This window comes from Schistocerca serialis, chromosome 2 (assembly GCF_023864345.2).
Source record: "Schistocerca serialis cubense isolate TAMUIC-IGC-003099 chromosome 2, iqSchSeri2.2, whole genome shotgun sequence".
Lineage (NCBI taxonomy): Eukaryota > Metazoa > Arthropoda > Insecta > Orthoptera > Acrididae > Schistocerca > Schistocerca serialis.
The window spans coordinates 794,704,742-794,730,490 of NC_064639.1; the positions used below are offsets into that span (position 1 = coordinate 794,704,742).

Below are 25,749 nucleotides of genomic sequence, written 5' to 3' on the forward strand. Positions count from 1 at the left end.
TGAAAGTCGAACGCACTGTTGTCAAAACAATAAAAACACAATGAAATTCAGCATACAGTTTAAAGTTAGGAAACAAGTGGAGGATAAAATAGCGCTAAGAGGACGCCGTATGGACGTAACAAATTTTAAAAGCAGTCCCACTTCTAGTACGACACAGTGCGACATTTATGGACGTGACTCGTTATTCCCCACGCAGACACTGTACTTGTCTTTTACCATTGTACATTGATATACAAAAGCTAGTTTTTCTGTAACGAACCTCTTTATCCTTAAAGCATTCGTACACTGTAATATACAGTACTTCCGCTACACGAATGTAACATAAAATCATTTCTAATCGCAGAAGGAGAAAGTATTTCTCTGTCTCGAATTCCTAGTACGTGAGCCTGTGTGTGTGTGTGTGTGTGTGTGTGTCATAGAACGTGCAGTGTGTCAACGCGGCGGCAGGGTTTGGCGAGTGGAAGGCTCGGCTCTGTTCGGCTACGCTCGGTGCGGGCTCGTGTTCTCACACGCGGCGCGCCGGAACAATAGCTGGCGCAACATCCGGTGTGCGCAGGCGCGGCCTAGGCGCGCCCCGCTGCGGGTCGCAGGTTCGCATCGCCAACACTCCCGCCAGCCTTTGTTCCGCTGGCAACGCGTGGCATCATGACATCATTGTTAGCACAGGAACGAGCTGTAAACTAAGCAACAAAGGAAAGCTCGCCGCGCTGACTTGGGGCGTACAAAGGCTTTCTCAGTAAGGTGCGGCTAGGAAAAATGGGTAATTGACACTAGATGGGGCGAAGGTGATTACGGTGACTTCTTGCGGTGCTCGAGCTGGCTTCAGCTTGATCGGCTATTGTCTTACTCTGCACCTTCGATCGCAGGGCGGGGCTCTCCATCTCGGGAAGACTGTCGTAGCTTACTTGGGCGCCAGAAACATTCGAATTTACGGGCAGCCGAAGTGTGGTTTCTGAGTGGTTATCCATTTAGAGGAAAAATACATGACCAGTCGCTTTTTTCAAGATTTATTAGGTCACCCTGTTTCGGAATTGGCGACTGTATCACTGTATTGACATAACTGCTTCCGGCATGTTGTCCGTTAACTTTCCGATTTTCCGATGCACCACCTGTGAAATGAGTAGCAGTTGCATGGTATATACACCGAACGCCAGTAAAAGTTTTGACAAAGCTTCTTCAAACTGCTGCTACTTAAGAGCAGAAATTTCATTGTAATCCACTGAAGTAAATCTCTCCGTCTGAAACCTGAAAAAGCCTGAGAAGATGATTCTAGAGCTTTCAGCAGTACCACTTCTATATCTCGTCGGAGTAAGAAAGCAACATAGCCTTCCTCTACAACTCCGAGGTCATTAAAGACGAAGGGCAAAACATCACACGTGATCTTGTTGAATCAATCATGATTGGGTGCAGAAAATTTATGAAGAGTATGAAGTAGAGGAATTGGAACACTGACCCTCGGGAATGCTTGCCGAGTAATTTATTACACCATCGTTATTCGCTAAGTTCCACGCATGTAATATAGTGCGCAGTAGTTTGAACTCCGTGATGATGTGCTAATTACGGTCCTCTTCAGGATGGAATGCCATTACCTTTCTCTAGCTTCGTAACTTACTCACCTAGTTGTAGGAAGAACTGCATTCCACTTTTTATCAAAAAGAAATTACGACTAGACGTAATAAAACACACATCTGAACAGATTAATGTCTCTCAGGACCATCCGCTGGTAGTACATCGAATGTTTCAATCTTAGTGTGCCATAAGATCGAGCAGAAAAATATTAGTTGCTTCGTAATCCGTCACTGATTTACATAGAGGGACACCAATAAAATAACTCCGTGTAGGCTTACCTTAACGAATGACGTCAGAGTACAATAGCACGTCTGATTTATTCATAGTAGCACACGCACTGCCTGCCCTTGACTGTAGGTGCACGGTAGCAGGAGCGACTTCCTTATTGAGGTGTGACGCAATCGAAATAAAATTTTGAGTTATGTGACGTGGTTACAGCTTTGAATTTTTTGTTTTTTCCAAATTGTAGTCATTCAGATTTAGTATTACAGTTGCTTCTAGCACTCGATGTCAGTTTGTGCCCCGTACAGCGTTCCTAGCAAGCTAAGGCAAACTTTCTGTAAGAATACCAGGTAGCAGAGCAGGGCAGCCACCGTTGTTTGTCTGGCCTGGTGTGCAGCAGGTGACCGCGTGTGGGGGTGGGAGAGAGCACCTGGCAGCCGCAGCTGCCCGCCCTGCGAGGGTTGTTCACCGCACAGTGCGCTACTGTCGGCTACCAGTTCAGAATGCCTGTGAAGCCGCCTGTAGCTGGGCGTGTGGCTACACAGAGGGGCTCTTTCTCTGTCCAAACAACGTACTGGACCCCATTTACACGCTTCTCAATAATGATTTCACTATTAGGTTGCACAGTGATACGCAACTGGTCATTAGTTCGTTCCGTTCCCATAAGTATTCGCAGGATGTATTGACGAACATTCCTTCTCCTATGATCTGTAGAGTTCTATAACACAGGATTAATACGACGTTGGTGCAGTCACACAGAGGTGATTAACGTTTAGCCACTTGCTTGCGGCGTGAATGGGAATTAATACGGATTTCGAATAATGGGAACACTACAAAGAATGCGACCAGTAAGGCACTGTATTGTGCCGCTATAAACTCGGAATTCTCCGGACTTAACTGTGCACATATGTACAATACCCCAGTCAAGTGATCCAAGCTGGAACTTCAAATGCCGGTCGGTGTGGCCTTGCGGTTCTAGGCGCTACAGTCTGGAACCGAGTGACCGCTACGGTCGCAGGTTCGAATCCTGCCTCGGGCATGGGTGTGTGTGATGTACTTAGGTTAGTTAGGTTTCTAGGCGACTGATGACCTCAGAAGTTTAGTCGCATAGTGCCCAGAGCCATTTGAACTTCAAATCAATTTTTGCACATTGCAAGCTGAAATCATAATCACACCACAGACGTCATACTGGTTAAAATACTAGATTTCTCTTTCGGGATAAGCTTGGTTCAAGTCCCTATTTAGCCATCCTAATTTAATTTTCCCTTAGTTGCCCAAATGGACTTCGTGTGTGTTCCGCACAGTACACGTCCAACACTTTCCCCATTCCTTCTCTTCCTTTCAACTGATGATATGTTTGCTCTGACTTCCTCTTCTGCCTTGTATCCACGTTCCTTCCTGGTCATGCACGTCTTCAGGAATGACGATGGCATTACTTAACTACTGTAAACCGCTTCGCACTACCTCTCAGGGAGACTTCCATGTTCGGTAATACGTCAACAATCCTAAGTGCAAAGCTCCTTTCAACGCCTGGCATTCACTAGCATGGCAACTGATTGGCTGCAAGGTAATGATGAAAGCCCAAATGTCTCTCCTAACCCTTTAAGTGCCAACAATGTATCTAAATTAATTTTAAAATTCTCACAAAAGTGACGCTTATCATAATGGAAACAACGAGTAGAAGAAGAATTGCCAAAAATTAAACAATCAACTGTTTTAAAGTTGAGAGTTTGCTTTGGAACCACCGGAACATACTGTTCTCATCACACTCCTCACTCGCGATGACCCATATTTTTCTGGATTGACCGCGCCATTTGGACCTTCGCACTAAATATGCCTTCTCACATTTCTTGTCTCGGGTGTTAGAGAACGACCCTCGCGTGTTTATGTCGGGCCTCGGTTTTCTTCGTAAAAGTGGCTTGTACTGTGAGATATAAGTCCTCGAATTTTCCTCTGGAATCTGAGTCCCTCAGTTAGTGTAGGCGTTGGTCATGGAGACCTTGACCGTGCCTCCACACCGGCCAGGCTCTCCACGCCTTTTCCGTACATTCTGTGTGATCTGTTGTGCTGTTTTGTTTCCAGTTCTCTTGTCTTCTTCCCCTGGCGTTGTCCCCATTGTGTCGTGATAATCGTACGATGTGGCAGTCGGAATGGGTCGGTGGCGGTGCTGGTGCCCCAGCGTGCGTAGCGCTTCTGGGGCATCCCTTCTCTCCCCATTTCCACCCATCCCCCTGCTGTTCTTTTCGCTTCCTGCTGACCCCGACATCCCTTTTCTCTCTTCGTTTGCTCATTATCCCTTCCCCAAGACCGGACTGTGCTGTTTGTGTTGTTCCTCCTCTGATTTCTGCCGTCCTAGGTCATGGTACGGCTGACCTCGCTGTTTGGTCTCCTATCGACTCCCCCTCCCCCCACCCAATAAACCAACCAATAAACCACCGGCGTTTCACGAGATATATTTGAAACCAGTCTCGCTGTTTTCTCACACACAGTCCCACATCTCGAAACTGAAATAAAATCACAAAGCCTAGAAAAAAAAGTCCGAAATAACATGCAAAAATGACCTCAAATATAAGAAATTTATGTGAAAAGTGCGTAATTTTCCAATGGTATCATTTATAAAACACTCATAACAGCAGTAATACAAACTCCAATTAACATTATAATAACTTCAGATGTACTTAATTTCTCTGTTAATAATACCATCAAGGTGACCACTACAAAAAAGGTCACAGTTTCCTTAACACGCAGGACAATATCCGCGCCGAATGTTGCTTTGAACACTTAGACTTCTAAAACGCTCTACATTCGTAGACGTACCTCGGCGTACCACTAGATGTCTCGGTCGTGCAATACCATCGGTGGTTTCATGCAAAAGGCATAGGGATTGCAAAAAAATTAATAAATGTTTGTTTCGGACAGAAACCACTGCTACTGAAAGTGTTAAATAATCGCGATGACATGTCGTGCTTACAGGAGGGCTAATATACATCACTGAGGACGCCACTGTAAAAGAAACTTTATTTTATCTGAAGTACCACGGCAGCTCATCTGACAATGACCGCAAATTATCGAAGGTTAACTGACGAGTGAAATGCACAACGATAGAATTTGGGAAATGTAAATGAATTGTCAGTGCACCTAAACTATTTTAATTTTTATTCGTGTGATGTAACCCATGGTTAAATATCCAATGCCAATACATTTCTCATGAAGGGAACATATTTTCATATCTACATTTAAACTCCGCAAGCCACCCAACGGTGTGTGGCGGAGGGCACTTTACGTGCCACTGTCATTACCTCCGTTTCCTGTTCCAGTCGCGTATGGTTCGCGGGAAGAACGACTTCCGGAAAGCCTCTGTGCGCGCTCGAATCTCTCTAATTTCACATTCGTGATCTCCTTGGGAGGTACAGGTAGGGGGAAGCAATATATTCGATACCTCATCCAGAAACGCACCCTCTCGAAACCTGGACAGCAAGCTACACCGCGATGCAGAGCGCCTTTCTTGCAGAGTCTGCCACTTGAGTTTGCTAAACAAAGCGTTTTTACAGTTATTGAGTAGAAGGCCTACTAAAAGTAGTAGTAGTTGCTGTCGTTGTATAAAACGCTCTCGTTGATTCCGGGGTCACGACATTAATTTAAAAAATGACGTTGATTTGTCTTTGCCAGTTCAGCAGTGGCCTTCAGTTTGTACGAAAAAATATTTACCCCCGAAAATAGGACCGCTGGTGACATAAACAGTGCTTATCACCACCTCCGCGGGACCTTGTGCACTGCTTTTGCAGCCTACGCGAACTTCGGACAGCGTACGGGCGCGTGGAATCGGCAAGGTCTCCGCGGTGATGCGATTACGAGGCGTCACTGCCGGTTGCCGCAGGTCAAGGACTGGGGCGCCGCGCAGCGCGAGTGTGTTTTTGTTGCCAGAGTGCCGGCGTCGAGACGTGCAGGAGTCTGCGGAAAGGCAACAAACCGCGCGCTCGTCTCGGCAAACAAATCCCCGCCGCCCACGGTGGGTGCCGGCCTCCGCTTACAGCAGCACCTCTGTGTACTCGGGGCGCATCTGCAGCGCCCCACCGAAGCGAGCATTCAGCAAGTGCTACGTGTTATGCGTTGAAGCGTGTTGTCATGCTGCTCGTCTCTGCTGTACGTCTGGCTCCTTGTAGGTACGAATACTCACCCACCGATGTAACACATTATGCTGTCCTCGACGACGAGTGTTCTTCAGAGGCAAGGGTATCGTCAGGAGTACCCTAGGGGCCGGCCGGTGTGGCCAAGCAGTTCTAGGAACTACAGTTTGGAACCGCGCGACCGCTACGGTCGCAGTTTCGAATCCTGCCTACGGCATGGATGTGTGTGATGTCCTTAAGTTAGTTAGGTTTAAGTAGTACTAAGTTGTAGGGGACTGATCACCTCAGATGTTGAGTCACATAGTGCTCAGAACTATTTGAACTATTTTTTTAGTACCCTAGGGAAGTGTTTTAGGAACGCTGTTTTTCTCTATGTACATAAGGGATTCGGCGAAGAGGGTGTGCAACAATCTGCGGCCGTTCGCTGATCATGCTATGGTGTACGGAAAGGTGTCTAAGATGAATGACTATAGGAGGATACAAGATGAATTCCATAAAATTTCTGGTCAGTGTGATGAAACGCAGCTAGCTCCAAATGTAGAAAAATGCGAATTCATGCGGATTTATAGGAAACAAACCCGTAATGGTCGGATACAGCATTAGAAGTATCCCGCTTGGCACAGTCACGTCGTTTAAATATCAGGAGTAACGGAGCAAAACGATATGAAATGCAACGAGCATGTTAGGATTGTGGTAGGTAAGGCAAATGGTAGACTTCGCTTTATTGGGAGAATTTTAGGAAAAGAGTGGTACACCTGTAAAGGGGACCGCATATGGACGACATGATCAAAAGCATCCGGACACCTGGCTGAAAATGACTTCAAAGTTCGTGGCGCCCTCCATCGGTAATACTGGAATTCAATATGGTGTTAGCCCCTCCCTTAGTCTTGATGACAGCTTCTGCTCTCACAGGCATACCTTCAATCAGGTGCTGGAAGGTTTCTTACAAGGGAATCTCCCCATCACACACCCCTCAGATTTAGTTATAAGTTGGCACAGTGGATAGGCCTTGAAAAACTGAACGCAGATCAATCGAGAAAACAGGAAGAAGTTGTGTGGAACTATGAAAAAAATAAGCAAAATATATAAACTGAGCAGTCCATACGCAACATAAGCAACACCAAAGGTAGTGTGAGCTTAGGGGCGCCGTGGTCCCGTAGTTAGCGTGAGCAGCTGCGGAACGAGAGGTCCTTGGTTCAAGTCTTCCCTCGTGTCAAAAGTTGAAATTTTTATTTTCAGACAATTATTATCTGTCCGTCCAAAGTAGCGAACAGTCAACTGCCAGCCAGGGAGCCCCGTTAGCAGGAATACTCTCTCTTCGCGCTGTAGTCGACTGACGTCGTATGTTCCGATTTTTGTTTAGGTGTAGCGTCCCCATACTTCGGCGCAGTTACCTCGCATCGGACGGACAGATAATAATTGTCTGAAAATAAAAAAATTAAACTTTTCACTCGAAGGAAGACTTGAACCAAGGACCTCTCGTTCCGCAGCTGCTCACGCTAACCACAGGACCACGGCGCTCTTGAGCTCATATTATCCTCGATGTTGCCTATATTGCACATGGACTATTCATTTTTGTATATTTTTCTTATTTTTTTTTCATAGTTCCACACAACTTCTTCCTGTTTTCTCGATTGATCTGTGTTCCGTTTTTCAAGGCGTATGCACTATGCCAACTTATAACTAAATCTGAGGGGGGTGCGATGGGGGGGGTTCCCTTGTTAGGAAATGGCAGCGCGTTCTTCACGGAGTGCTGCACTGAGGAGAGGTATCGACGTCGTCGGTGAGGCCCGGCACGAAGTGTGCGTTCCAAACCATCCCAAAGGTGTTCTATAGGATTGAGGTCAGGACTCTGTGCAGGCCAGTCCATTACAGGGATGTTACTGTCGTGTAACCACTCCGCTACAGGCCGTGCATTATGAACAGGTGCTCGATCGTGTTGAAAGATGCTATCGCCATCCCCGAATTGCTCTTCAACACTGAGAAGTAACAAGGTGCTTAAAACATCAATGTAGGTCTGTGCTGTGATAGGGCCACCGAAAATAACAATGGGTGCAAGCCCCTCCATGAAAAACACGACCATCTAATGAACAACTGCTCGCAACATTTCTGGTGCGGTTCGGGGTTCTGGTGCGGTTGGGAATTATTGGAGGAAGGGTATGATATGTAAAAAGTATGTAAAACGACCGATATTGACGTCGTATGAATAGCTGATTGTAACAATCACGACAAATTGAAGTTCGGCTTTCAGTTTTGGAGCGTTTGGGCAGGGGAAAAAAAAACAAATGTTCATCTGGAATTACTTCGTCGCTTCAACTCAAATGAAATTTGTTACCAAATTTAATATTCAATCTGAAATACTTACACCTTATGCTGTGTGATGCGAGGGGTACTATACAGTGCTACTCTCACTTCCCCTTCTCTTGTTGCAGTCGCCATTGATACGCGAGAAGGGAGGACTTCTCGCATGCCTGCGATGAAGGAAGCAAAGTACTGCTTATTCATTCTCCTGCGAACGTACACTCCTTGACTTTTAGTAGTGGTACACACTCTCTTGTAGCGTCTGCCGCCGGAGGTAGATGAACATATTGTGACGTCTTCGCTCATATTAAACGAACCCGTGACGAAACGCGCTTCTCTTCTTTGAGTCTTCTCCGTTTCGTGTATGAATCTTAACCCCAACATATGCTTAAAAAGGCAAACGTTTATCTAGGAAAGTAGTCAGTCGTACAAGGGTAGAAGTAAACAACCACATCCTCGGACAGTAATATCTCTCGTGTTTAATCTGACCTTCTAACAACCAGGGGAAAGTCGGAGCTCTTCTGTGAATGCTGCTCGGAATATAGAGATGTCATTCTTTTCTTCTGCGTTGAAAGGAGTTACATCCACTTGCTCCTGCGACGGCTGGTGTGGGTCGTACATTGTGTGTTGGCGGCTGATGGCTGAGACAGGGCGGGGGGGGGGGGGGGGGGGGCTGACGGCAAACCGTTCGCTAAAAGGTCCGTGTTTTATTGAGACGCCGGAGGCGCCGGTTGCGTACACTGGGGACGGAACTCAGGGGCTGGGAGCGCGCGTCCGCTTTTTCCCCGGTTGTTCTGGGGAGGCGGCCGGCCGCCGAGTAATTATGCGCGACTGTGCGTGTCGGGGGCGGACTCGTAAATTACCGCGGGGGCGGAACGCTGCCGCCGGCCGCCCGGCGTCCATCCCACGCGTGGGACACGTGTCTGTAGGCACTGTTCTGTCCCGCATTTTTCTCTGATATCCTCGTCACAGAGAGATGTGCGAACGGGAGCCACACTGCTCCGTGGACTGTGCGGGCTGTGAAATGAAATAAGTCGTCTGTGTGTATAACCGTCATTCTTAACTTTCTACCTGTTTATCTGTTTAGTCAGTCTCATTGTAAGTATAACTTCGCTGCTGGAATATGTAACAGAACAATTAAAATATTTTAGTCTTTGACATCTGGGCATGTGGAAAGCAATACGGTAACATTGCTGCTGGTTCGAGATCGTATGCATAGTATTAGAATGGAAGAAGTCCCACAGAGAACTTGGTATGTGCAGCCTTCAGGTTACTTACATGGTACTCTGCTTTCACTTTCTCTTAATTTTTTAAATTAATACTGCCATCGATGACACTATTGAGTGCCGTCGTTGCCTCGGTTGAATTGGTTGCCATCATTGCCTCGGTTGGTCGATGAGTTGTCGTTGTTGTTGTTGTTGTTGTTGTTGTTCTCGACTGATGGATTGAGCGCCGTCGTTGCCTCGACTGGTGGAACTAATTGCTGTCGTTCCCTCAAGATATCGATAGACTCACACCCACATTACGATTGATTGCACGTGATTGTTATGATCGATACATAGCCTTCTTCGTTAAGATAAATCAGTCACCATAGTCACGAATCGTACGATCATGGTCGCCATCGCCATCTATGGAAGGACGTTTCGCCTTTAAATCGGTTGATCGCTGTACTGGTCAACTTACACTAGCATTCGATTCATCGACTAAGACATATGTAATAGTAGATAGATGGATACGTATGTGGATCGGAGGATTGAGTGATCTATCGATCGATACATCATAAACGTGGAAGTCACTATAGATTGATGGGTTTCCGGCGATGCCACATCGTTCAAATTAATACCTTGGTGTCACGGTCGTTGAATATATTTTCACCGTTCTCAAGACCGAACGGTAGATTGCTGTCGCAGTCAAGACAGACCGATCGATTGCAGTCAGTGTCACAATTTTCGATCGATTGCCAGTTTTGTCGCTTATTATCAATGTTGCCATTATTATATTGATCATACTCATAATTTGAATACCATTTTGCTTTGTTCCGACCACACCCTGGGAGATACGTGGCACACAATAGTTGTTCAGGGACTGCCGACGAAAAGAATTCTCACAACCCTGAAGCCCCGACGACGACGGTTAATCTGTTTTCTGGACGGAAGTAACGCCTACCTGGACACAATTTCTCCTACCTAGAGAAACCCCTGGCGACGGACACACTAAGAACTGCGAACGAAAGAGGGTTCCTGAACAGAACGGAAATTCCATGCCGTAGGGACTCCTTGGTCCACAAGTAGGGTCACAACAAAAACGACCTTTTAAATTTGAAATGCTGACATTAAGGCACACTGGCTAATATCCCCTTACTGTGCACCAGTTTTTAAATGTCAGTGATATGATCAATTTATTGAGGGAATTAACTCTCCTTTGCTTGTAATTAAGATGATTCTAATTATTTTGGAACAATGATCTCATAAATAAACGTGTGAAGCCGGGTGCTGATGAGCTTCCCCGTCTAGTGCAATACGACGCCCAATTTGAATCTGCTGTTTCTTTTGTTTCAGTGAACCTAACGGGCACGACAGGCCGCGTGGACATGTCGCACTTCGAGCTGCTGAAGGTGTTGGGAACGGGAGGTGAGTGCTCATTCACTTTGTCTTCACTCTGTATAGACTCCATCCCCATAGTCTTCCCTCAAAGCATTGCAAAACCTAAATTGTGTCTGACTGCTGCAGGTCTCCTCGTCAGTGTACTACAGTTCTTTTGCAGTAAAGCAATTCATTTTGGGGAAAATAAGGGCGATATCGCATCTCAAGCTTCTGTATTTATCCATCTAACACATCAATTGAGGGAATTCTTCCCATTGCCTAATCGTTCGTTACAGGTTATGGAATATTTTACGTCTTAAATATATTTAATACGTATGCAATTTTGTCATATGACGTGATGGAGACCGTGGCTGTTTTTTTAAGACAAATGTTGGTGGTTGTAGGACAGCAACCAACCACAAATTTACTTTCAGTTCCTTTATTCAAAGAGTACCGTTTCCGGTTTCGAATGGTTGTGATTCATCTTCAGATGGTTTACACGCTTTCCTTAGGAATGTGGTGTGTTTTTTACAGATTAACTGTCGTGAAATGTCGGTTTGGAGTGTTTGTTTTCATTACACTCGTCGAACAGACGTGAATACATTCCCACTGCATTCTTATTGTTGCACACGTAAATTTTTCTCACTGAACACTTTAGATTTGTCCACACATCTTCTCGGTGACAAATCTAAAGTGTTCAGTGAGAAAAATTTACGTGTGCAACAATAATAATGCAGTGCGAATGTATTCACATCTGTTGGACGAATGTTATGAAAACACTCCAAATCGACATTTCACGACAATCTGTAAAAACACAATCACATGTCTTACAGAAAGCGTGTAAATCGTCTGAAGATAATCACAACGATTCGAAACCGGTAACGGTACCCTTTGAATAAAGGAACTGAAGGTAAATTTGTGGCTGGTTGCTGTCCTAACACCATCAACATATTTAATACGTTCTTTCATTTCATAAGAAATGTATGTTGCGACAGTCAAGCTGATCAAAACATTTCGTGTTTATTTTGATAGCGGGTTCAAACCGTGTGTGTTTTTCAGCAGTACTAATAATTTCAAAACAATCTTCACGTTCTTATTATCTAATACTCTGTGAGCGTAACCATTTCCTTTATTTTACACAAGAAGGCTGCGAATGGATGGACAAACATTCCAGAAATAAGAACAGTTGTTAGAATGCAAATGCCAGTAGACAAATCTCCTGGGGTTATCACCCGAAAAGCAGCGTGCAACTGATGCAACGTACTGGCAAGTTCCCTGCTTACCTTGATCCAAACGAGTAGGAAACGTGTCGAAACATTTCAAGACAACGCTTTTACTGTTTTAATAGCACGGAAAGATTTCAGTGCGACAGGTTGCAGTTAGACTAAATTCGCATCACACTATAATATTCATTTTGAACAGGACAAGCTCTCTGAACAAAACATTAGTCATCCCCTTAAGCTTTTCAGCCCAAGTGGTTTGTACCGCAACCCACCATTTTACTCACATCGTTTTTAAGCATCAGTGCCTTTAGCATGAAACCATCTACGGCTCCGTAAACCCTGAACCATGGCCTTCGTAGCATCGGTAGTTTCATGCTTAAGGCACTGGTATTTCGAAACATAATACATAAAATGGTGGGTTGCACTAGAAATCACTGGAGCTGGAAGGGTTAAAAGAGCTCTCTCGTAGCTTTCGAGTACTGGCTGTCATTTGACGCTCCATCGCTGACATAATCGTGGTACTGATGTCAGCGTCGAAGCAAACCACGCGTATCGCATTATTTTACCTAAAATTTGCAATGTAATGTGTTTTGATGGAGTCTTCTCGGCATGTGATTCCTCCTTATCTCTCAATGAGAAAAGATCATTTTTGAAGCCTTCCGATCAAGTTCATTACCTGACGATAAAACCAGACATCATACGCTTGCACTAGCAAGTGCATTTGGCCGGGCGGTGGGAGGGGGGGGGGGGGGATTGCTTGAATGCTACATGACGGCAATCCAGCATCAAGAAAAATCTCGTCGTATGATTGTGGATTTGTTTATCCTCCCCACAAGTCAATTGCCGGAATAAATTTGTTCTTATGCATGTTGGCCTCCATCACATCTAATAAATTTTGTTTCGCGGCTTCCCCCCCCCCCTCGTCCCCCCCCCCCCCCCCCGCCCCCCGTCGGAGGTTCGAGTCCTCCCTCGGACATGGGTGTGCGTGTTGTACTTAGGGTAAGTTCGTTTAAGTTAGATTAAGTAGTGTGTAAGCTTAGAGACCGATGACCTCAGCAGTTTGGTCCCTTAAGGTCTTACCACAAATTTCCAAATCCTGTTTAAGTTTGTTCTAAGTTCGCCAGATTTTGCTGAAGTAACTACATTTTTATATTTTGATTCAGTCATCCACCAAACTTTCCTTCGCTTTTCTTTTCCATGCCATCTACGAAAATATTCATAAGTACATTTCGGTTGGCCAGTCGCTATGGCAGAGCGCTTCTAGGAGCTTCAGTCCAGAACCGCGCTGCTGCTACCGTCGCAGGTTCGAATCCTGCCTCGGGCATGGATCTGTGTGATGTCCTTAGAACTATTTAAACCTAACTAACCTAAGTCCATGGGACTGATGGCCTCAGATGTTATGTCCCATAGTGCTTAGAGCCATTATTTCGGTTAATTTGTGGTGTAGGTAAATTAAAAATTGCAAATAAAGTTTTCGCGTAGGGTCACGATACCACGAGACTGAATACCGTTCTGTTCTCCTTCCGCTGTGGAAACCGCTGTCTGGAAACCACGCCAGCACAAGAAGCTCGACACACGTAAAAAATATTTTTTCTAAACCTTTGGCCATCTGGAGCTCCCAATTTTCTTTTTATTTGCGGCTAAGACCTGCATATATCAGAAGTAAAATCGGTGATGAGTAGGCGCGTTGTTTTAATTTTTACCTCCCCTGATACACCTCATTTTACTTCACTAGCTTCGTAATGCAAGTGGTAAGCGACGAATCAAAGTACGGCAGCGGGATCGGTGCGCACTGTGTACTTTAAACCTGATCGGGCTCTGGCGGTGATGAGAGGAAGTGTCCTGGAGGCTTGTTTGTCGCGCTCGGGTCAGGGGTCGTTGACTGGATGAGATTACGGCCGTGCGACGGTCGCTGGGCGCCGGTTTCCGAACCGATACTCGGTGCTCTGCGGCGTAGCGCGGAACTTTGACCTGGCGCCCGCATTGTGTGCAAATTCGGCTAATAAGCTCGCCTCGCACTCTGAACTACCGCCGGGGCGGCGATAACTACCGCGGTCGACCCACCGACATTATTGGACATTCCTCCTAGCGCAAAGATAGTAATCGAGTGCACGTTGAAACTCGGTGTGCGCTTGAAAAGCTTTTTCCGCTAATGCCGTCGCGTGTTAAAGTCGGCAAGTCGTTTTGAACTAACAAAGGACAGCGTTTATGCGGACAATAGCATGGCGCCTGCAGCTGCTGTTAGTGTGGATGATCCAAAATTCAGTTTCAGCGTAACTTACTTTGCACGACAGTGCCTGGAAAGGCATTACCTTCCGTATAATTGATAAGTTGGGTAAAAGATTTCCATCTGCATATATACTCCTCAAGCCAGCTAACGGTGGGTGGCGGAGCATATTTCTTGTACCACAGCAAATTTTGCTCCTTCCATGTTACAGTCACTATTACTGCGTTGGGAGAACAGCTGTACATAAACGTCCATCTGATATCTCTCTCTCTGTCATTATTTCGCGACGCAGGTGCAACGTACGCTCTCGGAATTCAAACAGCAAATCTCTCCATGATGCACAACGCTACTTCTACCTTCTACCATTGGAGGTCGTTGACTATCGCAGTAACGATCTCGCGCTTGTTAAACGATCCCGTGATGGAACAAGCCGCTCTTCTTCGAAACTTTCGAATTTATTCTTCTAATTGAGCATGATGAAGACCATCCCAGACTGATCAGCAGTACTCCACCCCAGTCGAACGAGTGCTTCGTAAGCCACTTCCTCCGTGCATGAAGTACAAATCACTAAGATTCTTAGAGTCTGCATTAACATGTGTACTTCACTAGCCACCTTCCAGTGTGTGGCGGAGGGTAAGTTGTGTATCAGTATCACTTCCTCTGTTCCAGTTGCGAATGTTTCGCGGGAAGAAAGATTGGTGGTAATCCTCTGTGTGGGCTCGAATCTTTCTAATTTTTTCCTACGTGGTCTTTCCGCGAGATATATGTAGGAGGAATCAATATATTGGTTGAGTCTTCGAGAAAGATACGTTCTTTGAATTTTAACCGTAAACCTCGCCGTGATGCAGTAGCAACTTCGTAACACTGCCAGACTAACTAAATGACTGTAACGAAGCATGCTGTTCTTCTTCGAATCTTATCTATTTCCCTACCAATCCTATTTGGAATGGATCCAAGACTCACTAAAAGTATTCAAGTACTGGTCGAACGAATGTTTTATAAGCTAGCTCCTTTTTTGATGGACTAAATTTCTTTGGAATTGTTCTAATTAATCTGAGTGTGGTATACGTCTCAACCGCGATTAATTTTACGTTGTTGTTCCATTTCAAATCGCTCCTTACGCAAACTACTAGGTATTTTATGGAAGCGATTGCTTCCAGTGATTGTTCTGAAATCTTGTAATAATACAGTACCCTAATTTTCTGTCTATAAGTACGCAGCGTCAGCAGCCACTCCTTGCTCATTTCTGTGCTTCACTATAGTATTGTGACGTTGCAACCTTCTTACTGACAACAGCACCGCTGCAAATCGCCTAAATGATCATCCGACGTTATTCACCAAACCATTTATATACTATAAATAAACTGTAAGCGGAAGCGGCCCTGTAACACTATTGTGGAGTACTCCTGGACCAAGCTTCACTTCCATTTTTTCCGGTAAGAGCGACATATCTGCTTCGATAATTCGAGAAGCCCATATTGCGCTCACAAAACGACAATTCGTTCTTGTATCGAATGCCTTAAGTCTACGACGCTCTGGATTTCATGGACAAACAGAGAAGATGTGTTCAGCAAGATCTCTGTGTGTTGAATTCTTTGACTTTTTTTAGAGGAGATTTTTATTCTCCAGACAGCCACAATGCTGCCTAAAGGATAAACTTCTTAAAACAACGAAATATTGAACTGCATCCGGCAGAAGGCTAAATTCAGAGACAAAACGTTAACAAATTGTATTTGCAGGCTATGCGGAATGACTGGCAACGACTGCGCTAAAACACTGTCGCAATTACGCACGATAATTTCGCCCTAGAGTAGCGTAAAAAAATTACGTATCTTTGCTGATTACCTGCTCTCATGTCGGCAGCAGACAGGTATCATATAAGGCAATATGAGAATCACAGATGGTGCTTTGTGGATCGTCGCATGAACCCGATACGTTGTTTGTTTTTGAGAGCGCTAGTTATGGAATTGCGTTATAATGCTATGCGCATGCCATTTACATTCATTACCCTGTTTCCGCTTGGGCCACGCGGCTGCGGCATGCAGACATATGCTTCCGCTGCTCGTTGTCACTGTTCGCTGTGCCCCAACAGACATGATGATGATTCCTTAATAATGATCCAAAACTACGGCAGGCAAAGTACAACTTGAGGTAGCGACTGCTGTGTCGGGCCCCGTAAACAATTAAAATCGCAATTTAAAATTATCCACGGAAAAAGTGACAGATCTGTAATTTTTTGGTTCCCACCATAGTTTTCAGCAAATTAACACATTTAGTTTCCGTCGCTGTTGACAGAGCTACTGATTATGCTTTCTAAAATTTTTCGAGGTTTCTCACAGATTCTTCTGAGCTTTATTAGATCGTACAGGACACAAATAAAGAAGGAAACATTTATTGAGCCTGAGTGTTCCATAGTCATTTGTTTACGACGAAGGCGACAATGTCTCACTACTGTCGCGGTCTGAGCCTTATAAACAGCTGTTGTAACATTTCCGGCCGGTGTGGCCGTGCGGTTCTAAGCGCTTCAGTTTGGAACCGCGTGACCGCTACGGTCGCAGGTTCGAATCCTTCCTCGGGCATGGATGTGTGTGATGTCCTTAGGTTAGTTAGGTTCAAGTAGTTGTAAGTTCTATGGGACTGATGACCTCAGTAGTTAAGTCCCATAGTGCTCAGAGCCATTTGAACCATTTTTGTTGTAACATTGCATTTCATTCTGGTAGAGGTGTGAGTTGTGTAATTGTACCCTGTTGGCCATTTTGGTGCTTTTGTAGCGTTGCATGTTTGTTTAGGAGTACAGAGTTTGGAATGAAAAGGAGGCACTACACACATACCATTCGAACATGTCCCTAAATGATTGTAGGTTGCTGTTGTTAATTGAAGAGAAAGCTTTCATAGTATAGATACCGTGAACTACATCAAGCCAGGCTTCTCACTAAACACCACCACCACCACCACAATAACAACAGATTTTCATGTTCTTCATATTTTCCGTACGTCACTGCTTTCTGTTGAAATTATTGAAATAAATTTTGCAAAGATTTCTGCTAACGTTTCTGCAACCTTTCGAAGCCAAAGACGTTTCGCAAATAGTCTTGACACATTGCACACGGTCAAAAATAAATAATATGGTTCATTTATCAAATATACATTAATTAACAATGACGTTTAATGCCATCATAAAAAAACTAGCCAGAAATATCGGGAATCCCTACAATCTTTAGTGCTAAATATGGTAAATATCATCTTCTCTCCCTCAGCAGTGTGTCCAGGACGAATAATTGATTAAAGTCTAGACTGGACTGAGCACGTAAATACAGTGTCCAAGAAGGCGTCAGCATCTCTCTATGCCCTACAAAAATATGAAAAGTTCTTCCCTCTTGACCTGAAAAAGAATATTGTACAAACACTCATACTTCGAATTATTGATTACAGCGATGCTATTCTGCAAGGCCTTCCTCAGGAGCGCTCACGCCGCCTGGAGCTAGTTATACGCACAGCTACCTCGGCTGCTTGCAGACAAGCGCAGAGATTATCATACCTCTTGCCTTCTGTACTGTCTTGTCAACGCACAGTGTCCCCTCACATTTCACTTCGATCTTAACCCTCTCGTCTAAAAAAAACCATGGAAGAAACACCCATTGCATCGTTCAGCCAGTTTCTCGAAATCCTTCTCAGAACCAAGATCCCGACTTCGAAATAACCTCCCGCATTATATTAGAGACCTGGATGACATTTCCAGCTTCAGAAAACAGCTAATGACATATCTACTAATAACATTTCTACTGAAGCAACAATAATGACTCTCATTGTCCTTGTCCGTACATCCTTCTTTCCAAGCAGACCTTTCTCGTTTGCCAGTATTCTTAGCTGGTGCAAACTACTTAAATTTTCTTTGTCAGTATCCGCTACATCAGAAAACATCTATTTTGTACACTTATAAATTATTTTTATATCGCCAGTATCATGTTGTTGTTGTTGTTGCTGCTGCTATTATCACTGAGTGGCGGCAGTAGTAGTAGTAGTAGTAGTAGTAGTAATAGTACGAGTACCGCCCGCATAAACTTTATTAGTTGATAGTGTTATTTACTCACAACGTCTCTGTACACACTCAAATCATTTTAGTGCTATTTGTCTAATTAAAATTATTTCTTAGGCAACTAAGATGGAAAAAAGGTACTGTATGTGTGAAACTCTTGTCCAATGTAGGAGATGGCCTGATGCCCCTTATCAGCTTAGGTTAAATACATCTAAATATACATACATTCTCCGTCAGCTACCGTATGGTGCATGGCGGAGGGTAACCTATACCAGTACTAGTTGTTTCCTTTCCTGCTCTACTCGCAATGAGCCCTAATTTCTCGTATCTTATCTTCATGCTTCTTAGCGCAGTGTATGGTGCCGGCAGTAGAATCGTTTGGCAGTCAGCTTCAAATGCCGGTTCTCTAAATTTTCTCAATAGTGTTTGTCGCAAAGAACGTCACCTTCCCTCCAGGGATTCCCATTTGAGTCCCGAAGCATCTTCTAAAACATAGTTGGTGTTCGAGCCTACCGGTAACAAATCTGGCAGGCCGCCTCTGACTTGCTTCGACGTCTTCCGTCAGTCCGATCTGGTACGGATCCAAAACACTGCAGCAGTACTCAAGAATAGGTCGCACGAGCGTCTTATATGTGGTCTCATTTACAGGTGAACCACTCTTTCTTAAAATTCTCCCAATAAACCGAAGTCGACCATTCGCCTTCCGTACCCCAATCCTCAAATGCTCCTTTCATTTCATATCGTTTTGCACCGTTACTCCGCGATACTTCAGCGACGTGACTGTGTTCAAATGGCTCTGAGCACTATGGACTTAATTTCTGAGGTCATCAGTCCCCTAGAACTTAGAACTACTTAAACCTCACTAACCTAAGGACATCACACACATCCATGCCCGAGGCAGGATTTGAACCTGCAACCGTAGCGGTCGTGCGGTTCCAGACTGTAGCGCCTAGAACCGCTCGGCCACCCCAAGCGGCCGTGACTGTGTCAAGCAGGCCACTACTAATGCTGTATCCGACCATTACGGGTTTGTTTTTCAGTTCATCCGCAATAAGTCACATTTTTCTACATCTGGAGCCAGCTGCCATTCGTCACACCAACCAGAACATTGGTTGTTACCTTGTATCCTCCTATAGTAACGCATCTTCGACACCTTTCCGTACATCATAGCATCATAAGCAAACGATCTCAGATTGCCACCACCCCTCCCCTCCCTCTCCCCTCCCTCTCCCCTCCATATCCCCTCCCCCTCCCCTTCCCGTTCCCTCCCCCCTCCCCTATTCTCCTTCCCCTCCCCTATCTCCCTCCCCCCTCTCCCACTCCCCCCTCCGCCCGCCCCCTCCCCCTACCCCTAGCCCCTACCCCCTACCCCCTCCCCCCACCACCGCATCCGCCAGTTTCTGTATGTATATAGTGAATAGCAGCGGTCTTGTCGTACTTCCTGGGGCATTCCTAAAGATACCCTTGTCTACGACAGACATTCGCCTTGGAGGACAACGCACTCTAAGGCGCTGCAGTCATGGACTGTGCGGCTGGTCCCGGCGGAGGTTAGAGTCCTCCCTCGGGCGTGTGTGTGTGTGTGTGTGTGTGTGTGTGTGTGTGTCTCTTTAGGATTATTTAGGTTAACTAGTGTGTAAGCTTAGGGACCGATGACCTTAGCAGTTAAGTCCCATAAGATTTCACACACATTTGAACATTTTTTGACAGCGTACTGGTTCCTATTTGTTAAGAAGTCATCGAGGCATTCGCAAAACTGGGAACCTATTCCATATGCTCTACCGTCGTTAACACTTGATAGAGTGGCACCGTGTCGAATGCTTCGCGGAAACCTATAAATATGGAATAGTTCGCAGAATATCATGAGAAAAGGACAAAATGAGCTGATAAATAAATTACATAGCATAAATCACAGGTCTCACGCGAATATTCAGGTGTTTATTATTTGCTCGAGCTGTTCCACAGTGAAACTTTTGAGAAATGATCTGAAAGCGGTACTGTAAACCCTCTGCCAAGCACTGCAGGGTAGTGTCGCAGACGTGCTCCCTGTAACACCGGCCTGTCGCCCGTGTTCTCGGCGTTTTTGCTTTCTATTTTCCGGCCCGCGCCGCCCCTTAACGCCGCGTCGTAATTCTGCTAGCGCGGGTGGCGGCTCAGAATTTGCCGCACCAGACGTGCCCGGATCGGGAGCGTCATAAATATCTGAGCAGGCGCTGCGCCGCGATAGCCGCCGGCCCCGGCGGACGGCATTATCTGCGCCACGGGCGCCGCTTTGCATTTTAAACGCCGCCGCCATAATTAATAAACAGCGCGCGCCGTGCGCCGGCGCCGGCTGCGAAACGCCCGGCTGGCCCACCGTTCCCCTGATTGGTACTCTCCGAAAGCGGGGACGCCACCTCTGCGAGTCTACGGTACGTCCGAGCTGAGGCGGCCCATCCCCAGCGCTGCTGGTACTTGCGATTGGTAACACAGTACGAGTAAACCTGAGATCTAGCGAAAACATAGGCCAACAACCGACACGGCGTTACAACAACGAGGCAATGGCGAGGCGAACATACCACTCACTGAGTCTCGTGTCTGTGTACGGCGAAACTTGAAGGATGGCTGTGAGTCCCAGATGGCTGGCGGGATAAATGGTGTCTGGCGCCGCGACTGGACGACGTGGCCAAGATCCAGTTCTGTGCTCTCCGGTGGGCTTCCAGAGTCGCCAAGTCGCGACACCAGAAAGTGCATCGGCACTCCTCCATACGCAGAGTCGTCATTCAAGATAGCTGTTCCTGACCGCGCCTGTCGGCTATTGGTGGTCGTTACTGTGAACCCCAGCGCTTCCTTTACTGTTTCAGGGGACGGGGATAATTCTTCAGGCTGGAGATAATGTTCAAAATGTTCAAATGTGTGTGAAATTTTATGGGGCTTAACTGCTAAGGTCATCAGTCCCTAAGCTTACACACTACTTAACCTAAATTATCCTAAGGACAAACACGCACACCCATGTCCGAGAGAGGACTCGAACCTCCGCCGGGATCAGCCGCACAGTCCATGACTGTAGCGCCTTAGACCACTCGGCTAACCCCGCGCGGCTGGAGATTATGGACCAGCTGTAATACTTATGGCTAGTGTTGTAAAACTACCGTATGCTATCACTAGCTAAGCGTAGAATACAGCAGTTTCCTTAGTAGCTTTGTCCAGTTAAGTTCGTAACCGCGTTACGTGCACGTTAGGTGTTGCATACCTATTTGTAGCTATTGATAGCTTTGCTTCTGTGTATGATGCGTGTCTTAATATATCCCAATAGAAACAGGAAGCGGTAAGCTTTCTACAAACTAATGATATATTAAGGGCCGCGTAAGCTACGGAATATCTTTGTTCTACATAATTATTCTCCAGTCTCTTACTTAAAAATAAACAATTGATATTTTCATGGTTTAACCCAGGTTTTATTGATGTGTAACGTCAAACAGTATGTTGTAGTGTAAATAAAAAAACACAAATTTATCATGTAGCGCTAGAAACAGAAATTTTCTGAAAGCGGTAAAATAAGAAAGAAAGGCAAAAACATATCAAACATCGCTTCAATACTTCGTGGAGCTTATACAAAACATTTGTTCTGTTATTCATAAACAACGTTCGCACTTACCAGTAATAACAGTAAAGTTTTACCTTTGACCATGACGAACAACGTCGTATTGAATCCAAAAAAACAGCAATATTAATATAGTTTATTTTTGTTTGGGCATGGATACTGTATTTACGTCAAAAGTAATTGTTTTGATTACATAAAATAGCAGAGCTTATTCGATCAACCAATTGTTATTACTTACAAAATGTAGTTTATATTTTTTTAAGGATATAGAATACACAGTGGATTAACATTAAAAGATATGTGATTGTAATTATGTGCAAAACAAACAAAGAACAAGTCTGCGGTTTGCAGTTTTTGTCATACATTCACTTTCGTTTTTTCTATACCAGTGCTACCAGTACTACCGGTAATCATATTTCTTACTGCGTCATTTATGTATCGTACCAAAAAAAAAAAAAAAAAAAACGGAGCAGTAACTTTGGTAGAGTGCAACTCTATTTATGGGTAACTGGCCTGGTGCAGGCTATAATGCTGCGCAATACGGCTTAAATTCTGCTACTGCATAGCTTGTTGCGTCGTGATCATGAGCTAAGGTACAGATGTTGATACGAAGTAGTTTTCTCACCTGTCATCGGTTAATCGTAGCATGAGCTTACGTGGCCGCGTCGCCTTTCCTGGTCGCTGACTGGCCAGAACTGAGATGCAGAGACGACTCCACTCCAGCTTGAGAACAGTTCTGTGGCGTCAGTCGCCTCTAGCAGCCACTGACGAGATTCGATGAGAGGAAATTGGTCGTATGAGCGGGAGTCCTTTCACTGCTCGTAGTAGTTCTTTCTCATACGATGTTCCTAATCTTTAATTGCATTTCACTGAGTTCGTGGCTTGCGTTCAGACGATAAGGTCCAGCGGAGTAGAAATACATGTATGTAAAAATGTCGCATTGTGCAGTAGTGTGCATAGCCTCGTACAGTAGTTCACAGTCATGAAATTGGACATGTCTATCAGTACATAATTATGATTGTGTCAGCGATTGTGTTGAGTGTTGCGTTAAATACTGCAACGTGGAATAAATGTCTGGCATCCCGTAAACAATTACGTGGGCCAACTCATTACCGGAAACTAGAGTTACACATTTCTAAACTAAATTGACAGACCTAAATCAGCAATGGAACCACGACAGTGCGAGATGACCTGTGAGAGAGACATAACTATACGAGACACAGTGTGACCAAACAGAAATTTGGCGACGTTTCCCTGTTGTGCATATGACCACCTGCAATTGTCACGTGAATTGTTAGGTTATTACAGCCATCCACATCTTCACGTATTGAGATGTTGCACTGTCTTACATTAATCCAGCTAAATAGTGTTCTGGCCTAAACCTTCTGTATTCAAAGGCGAGTGATTCCCACAAAGTGTTCGGTGTTGCCCGCAGCTCGTGGTCGTGCGGTAGCGTTCTCGCTTCCCACGCCCGGGTTCCCGGGTTCGATTCCCGGCGGGGTCAGGGATTTTCTCTGCCTCGTGATGGCTGGGTGTTGTGTGATGTCCTTAGGTTAGTTAGGTTTAAGTAGTTCTAAGTTCTAGGGGACTGATGACCATAGATGTTAAGTCCTATAGTGCTCAGAGCCATTTGAACCATTTTTTTTGTTCGGTGTTCCCTGATAATTCAGAAAATAAACTTCTCCTACTGTTTGATGGAAGCAGCATCTCTCAGCAAGCACTCTGAGCGTTAATACGGAACGGCCAACTGAAGTGCCTGTATTCGCTGTGGAGACCGACAAATAAAAGGTCTGCCTGTTGAAATACTTTCTTGGATCGGTTTCGGTTGCTCGCAAGCTCGGGAGTACCGGACAGCGCTCCGGAAGATAGTAAGGTGGTAGCGGGCACCGTGTGGCGGAAATTAGGTTTCAGAAGTGTTGCGTGTGCGAATTCGGGAGTGAATGATCCTCAGGGCTCAGTATCGTTGTTCACCGGTTTTTATGGGAAAGGGAATGACTTAATGAGTCAAGTACTCAGATGTAGCACACCGTAAAGAGGTAGTAGCCTCTGTACCGGCACGGAGCTAGAGTCGCGCACTTTTCGTGATCACATGTAACCTAGGAACGACGGGTTAGCACTCTACGAATCGGTACATTCTGACCCGCAGATACTGACTTGTCGCTTCACTGACGACAATAATTGCAGACTACATCCATTAGGACCTTGCCTAGAAAGCATTGCTGGAGTTAAAGGTTGGACCGAGAGTTCATCATTCAGTGTTAATGTTTGACTTTCGACTCGAATATATGACTATTATGGATGTCGAGTGGACACCGACCAAGAAGGACGTTTGTATGTGCCTTGCAGTTTAGACAGTACTATTCTGAGCGTATTGCATCTAAATGCGCCAGCTGGGCTCATAGACAAGAAGGTTGCTTGATTAGGTTCTAATTTTTAGTGCTGAGACCACTTCTACAAGGCCTCTGCAAATCAGATCGCGACAAAGTATTTGAACGCTAGCACTCTTGCGACATGTCAGTATCGCTTCTCCAGTGTCTAAATACAGTGCCACATGAAATAGAGAATACACAGAGCAGAAAAAACCTGATTATGTGTGCCAGCCTGTAAATACCGTGTGGACAGATCTCGCAGTATGTTGTTAAAGAAAGTATCCAAACAGGAACAGCGACTTAGAAACATAAGGGGGCTCTACGATGAACTAGCAGTCAAACGTGGGATAAGAAAAAGAGTCATGTTCGGCACATAAAATAACCAATGGCCGTGTGTAGTTGCAGATGTTAGTTTTGTAAAAAGAAATATAAAAAGCCTGTATTGTGAGTTGCATTTCACGCTCAACTGAGAAAGTAGCATTCCAGCAGTCGTTTTTTCAGGCTTGCTCTGTGCGTGCTTCCACAAGTTGCGTAGTTCATAAATCTTGACGTGGAAGTTAAGGGAACTGAGCTTAATGCGATAACAGAACGCGTGTTTGCCGATGGTGGGGTAACAGCCAACACTGTTGGTTAGCCAGTGGCAGGCGTAGTGTGAAGGAGTGCGGAGAAAGTCCACGCAGAGGCGGTGACGGCGATGGCTACTAGCTTTCTACTGCGCACTCTTTGCACCGCACAGTCGTGGATCTCCCGTTACTTTGCACGGACAGTGCCTTTCCCTAATAATGATCGCTCACCTTGAACGAATTGTTGCAGTCGTAGGGTGACAGAGGAATGGTGTGGTGGTGGGTGGTTGGGGGGAGGGGGAAAGAGAAAGAGAAAGAGAGAGAGAGAGAGAGAGAGAGAGAGAGAGAGAGTGGTTTGTAGGGAAGAAGAAAGGTTGTTAAATTATCAGCGGAGGAAAAGAGGGAGAATGGGTGGTTGGTTGGGAGGCGAGAGAGGTTTTATTATACTCGTGTCGGAATCCAAATGAGGTATCATTGGTTCATAACTGAGCCACACCTAGGTCTGTATAGTTTGCAGCCATGAGGTAGTGCGTTGTACAGATCAATTGATACAAGGGCCACTGGCGCAGATGTTCCTGTTACTTATTCTGCCCACTCGCACTTCTTATCCTCCGATGTGGAACTCCATAGTTTAAAGGTCGACGTCACCCTACCGACACCAGCTGTTAAGCGGTTCAGGGGACTTCCAAAAACACTAATTCTGGTTTCAGCCGGCCTGAAGATTTTCTCGCTGTTCCACCCAATCTTGTACGGATTTCCATCGAAAACGTCTCGTCTTATCTGGAGGGAATTAAAAATGTTCTAGTCTTCGATCGACACTTTCTATTGGTCTTAGCTTCAGCTGAGTTAGTTCATGGGCAAACAGCCATCGAGCTTCAACGTTTTCAGCCTTCAGTCGTTCATGATCGGCGGCAACTTCTCCACGAATATTTGGAGGAGGGATACCGCCA

The 25,749-nt window shown here is 45.4% G+C and overlaps 1 protein-coding gene across 2 annotated transcripts in view; it reads left to right on the top strand.

Moving 5' to 3' along the window:
- LOC126458031 (ribosomal protein S6 kinase alpha-5-like) overlaps nt 1-25,749 on the top strand; it is a 411,119-nt gene that overhangs the window by 72,195 nt on the left and 313,175 nt on the right. For both annotated transcript variants that reach the window (XM_050094819.1, XM_050094820.1), the window contains exon 2: nt 10,778-10,849. In XM_050094819.1, coding sequence (XP_049950776.1) covers nt 10,778-10,849 — 72 coding nt within the window. The remainder of the gene's footprint in view (nt 1-10,777; nt 10,850-25,749) is intronic.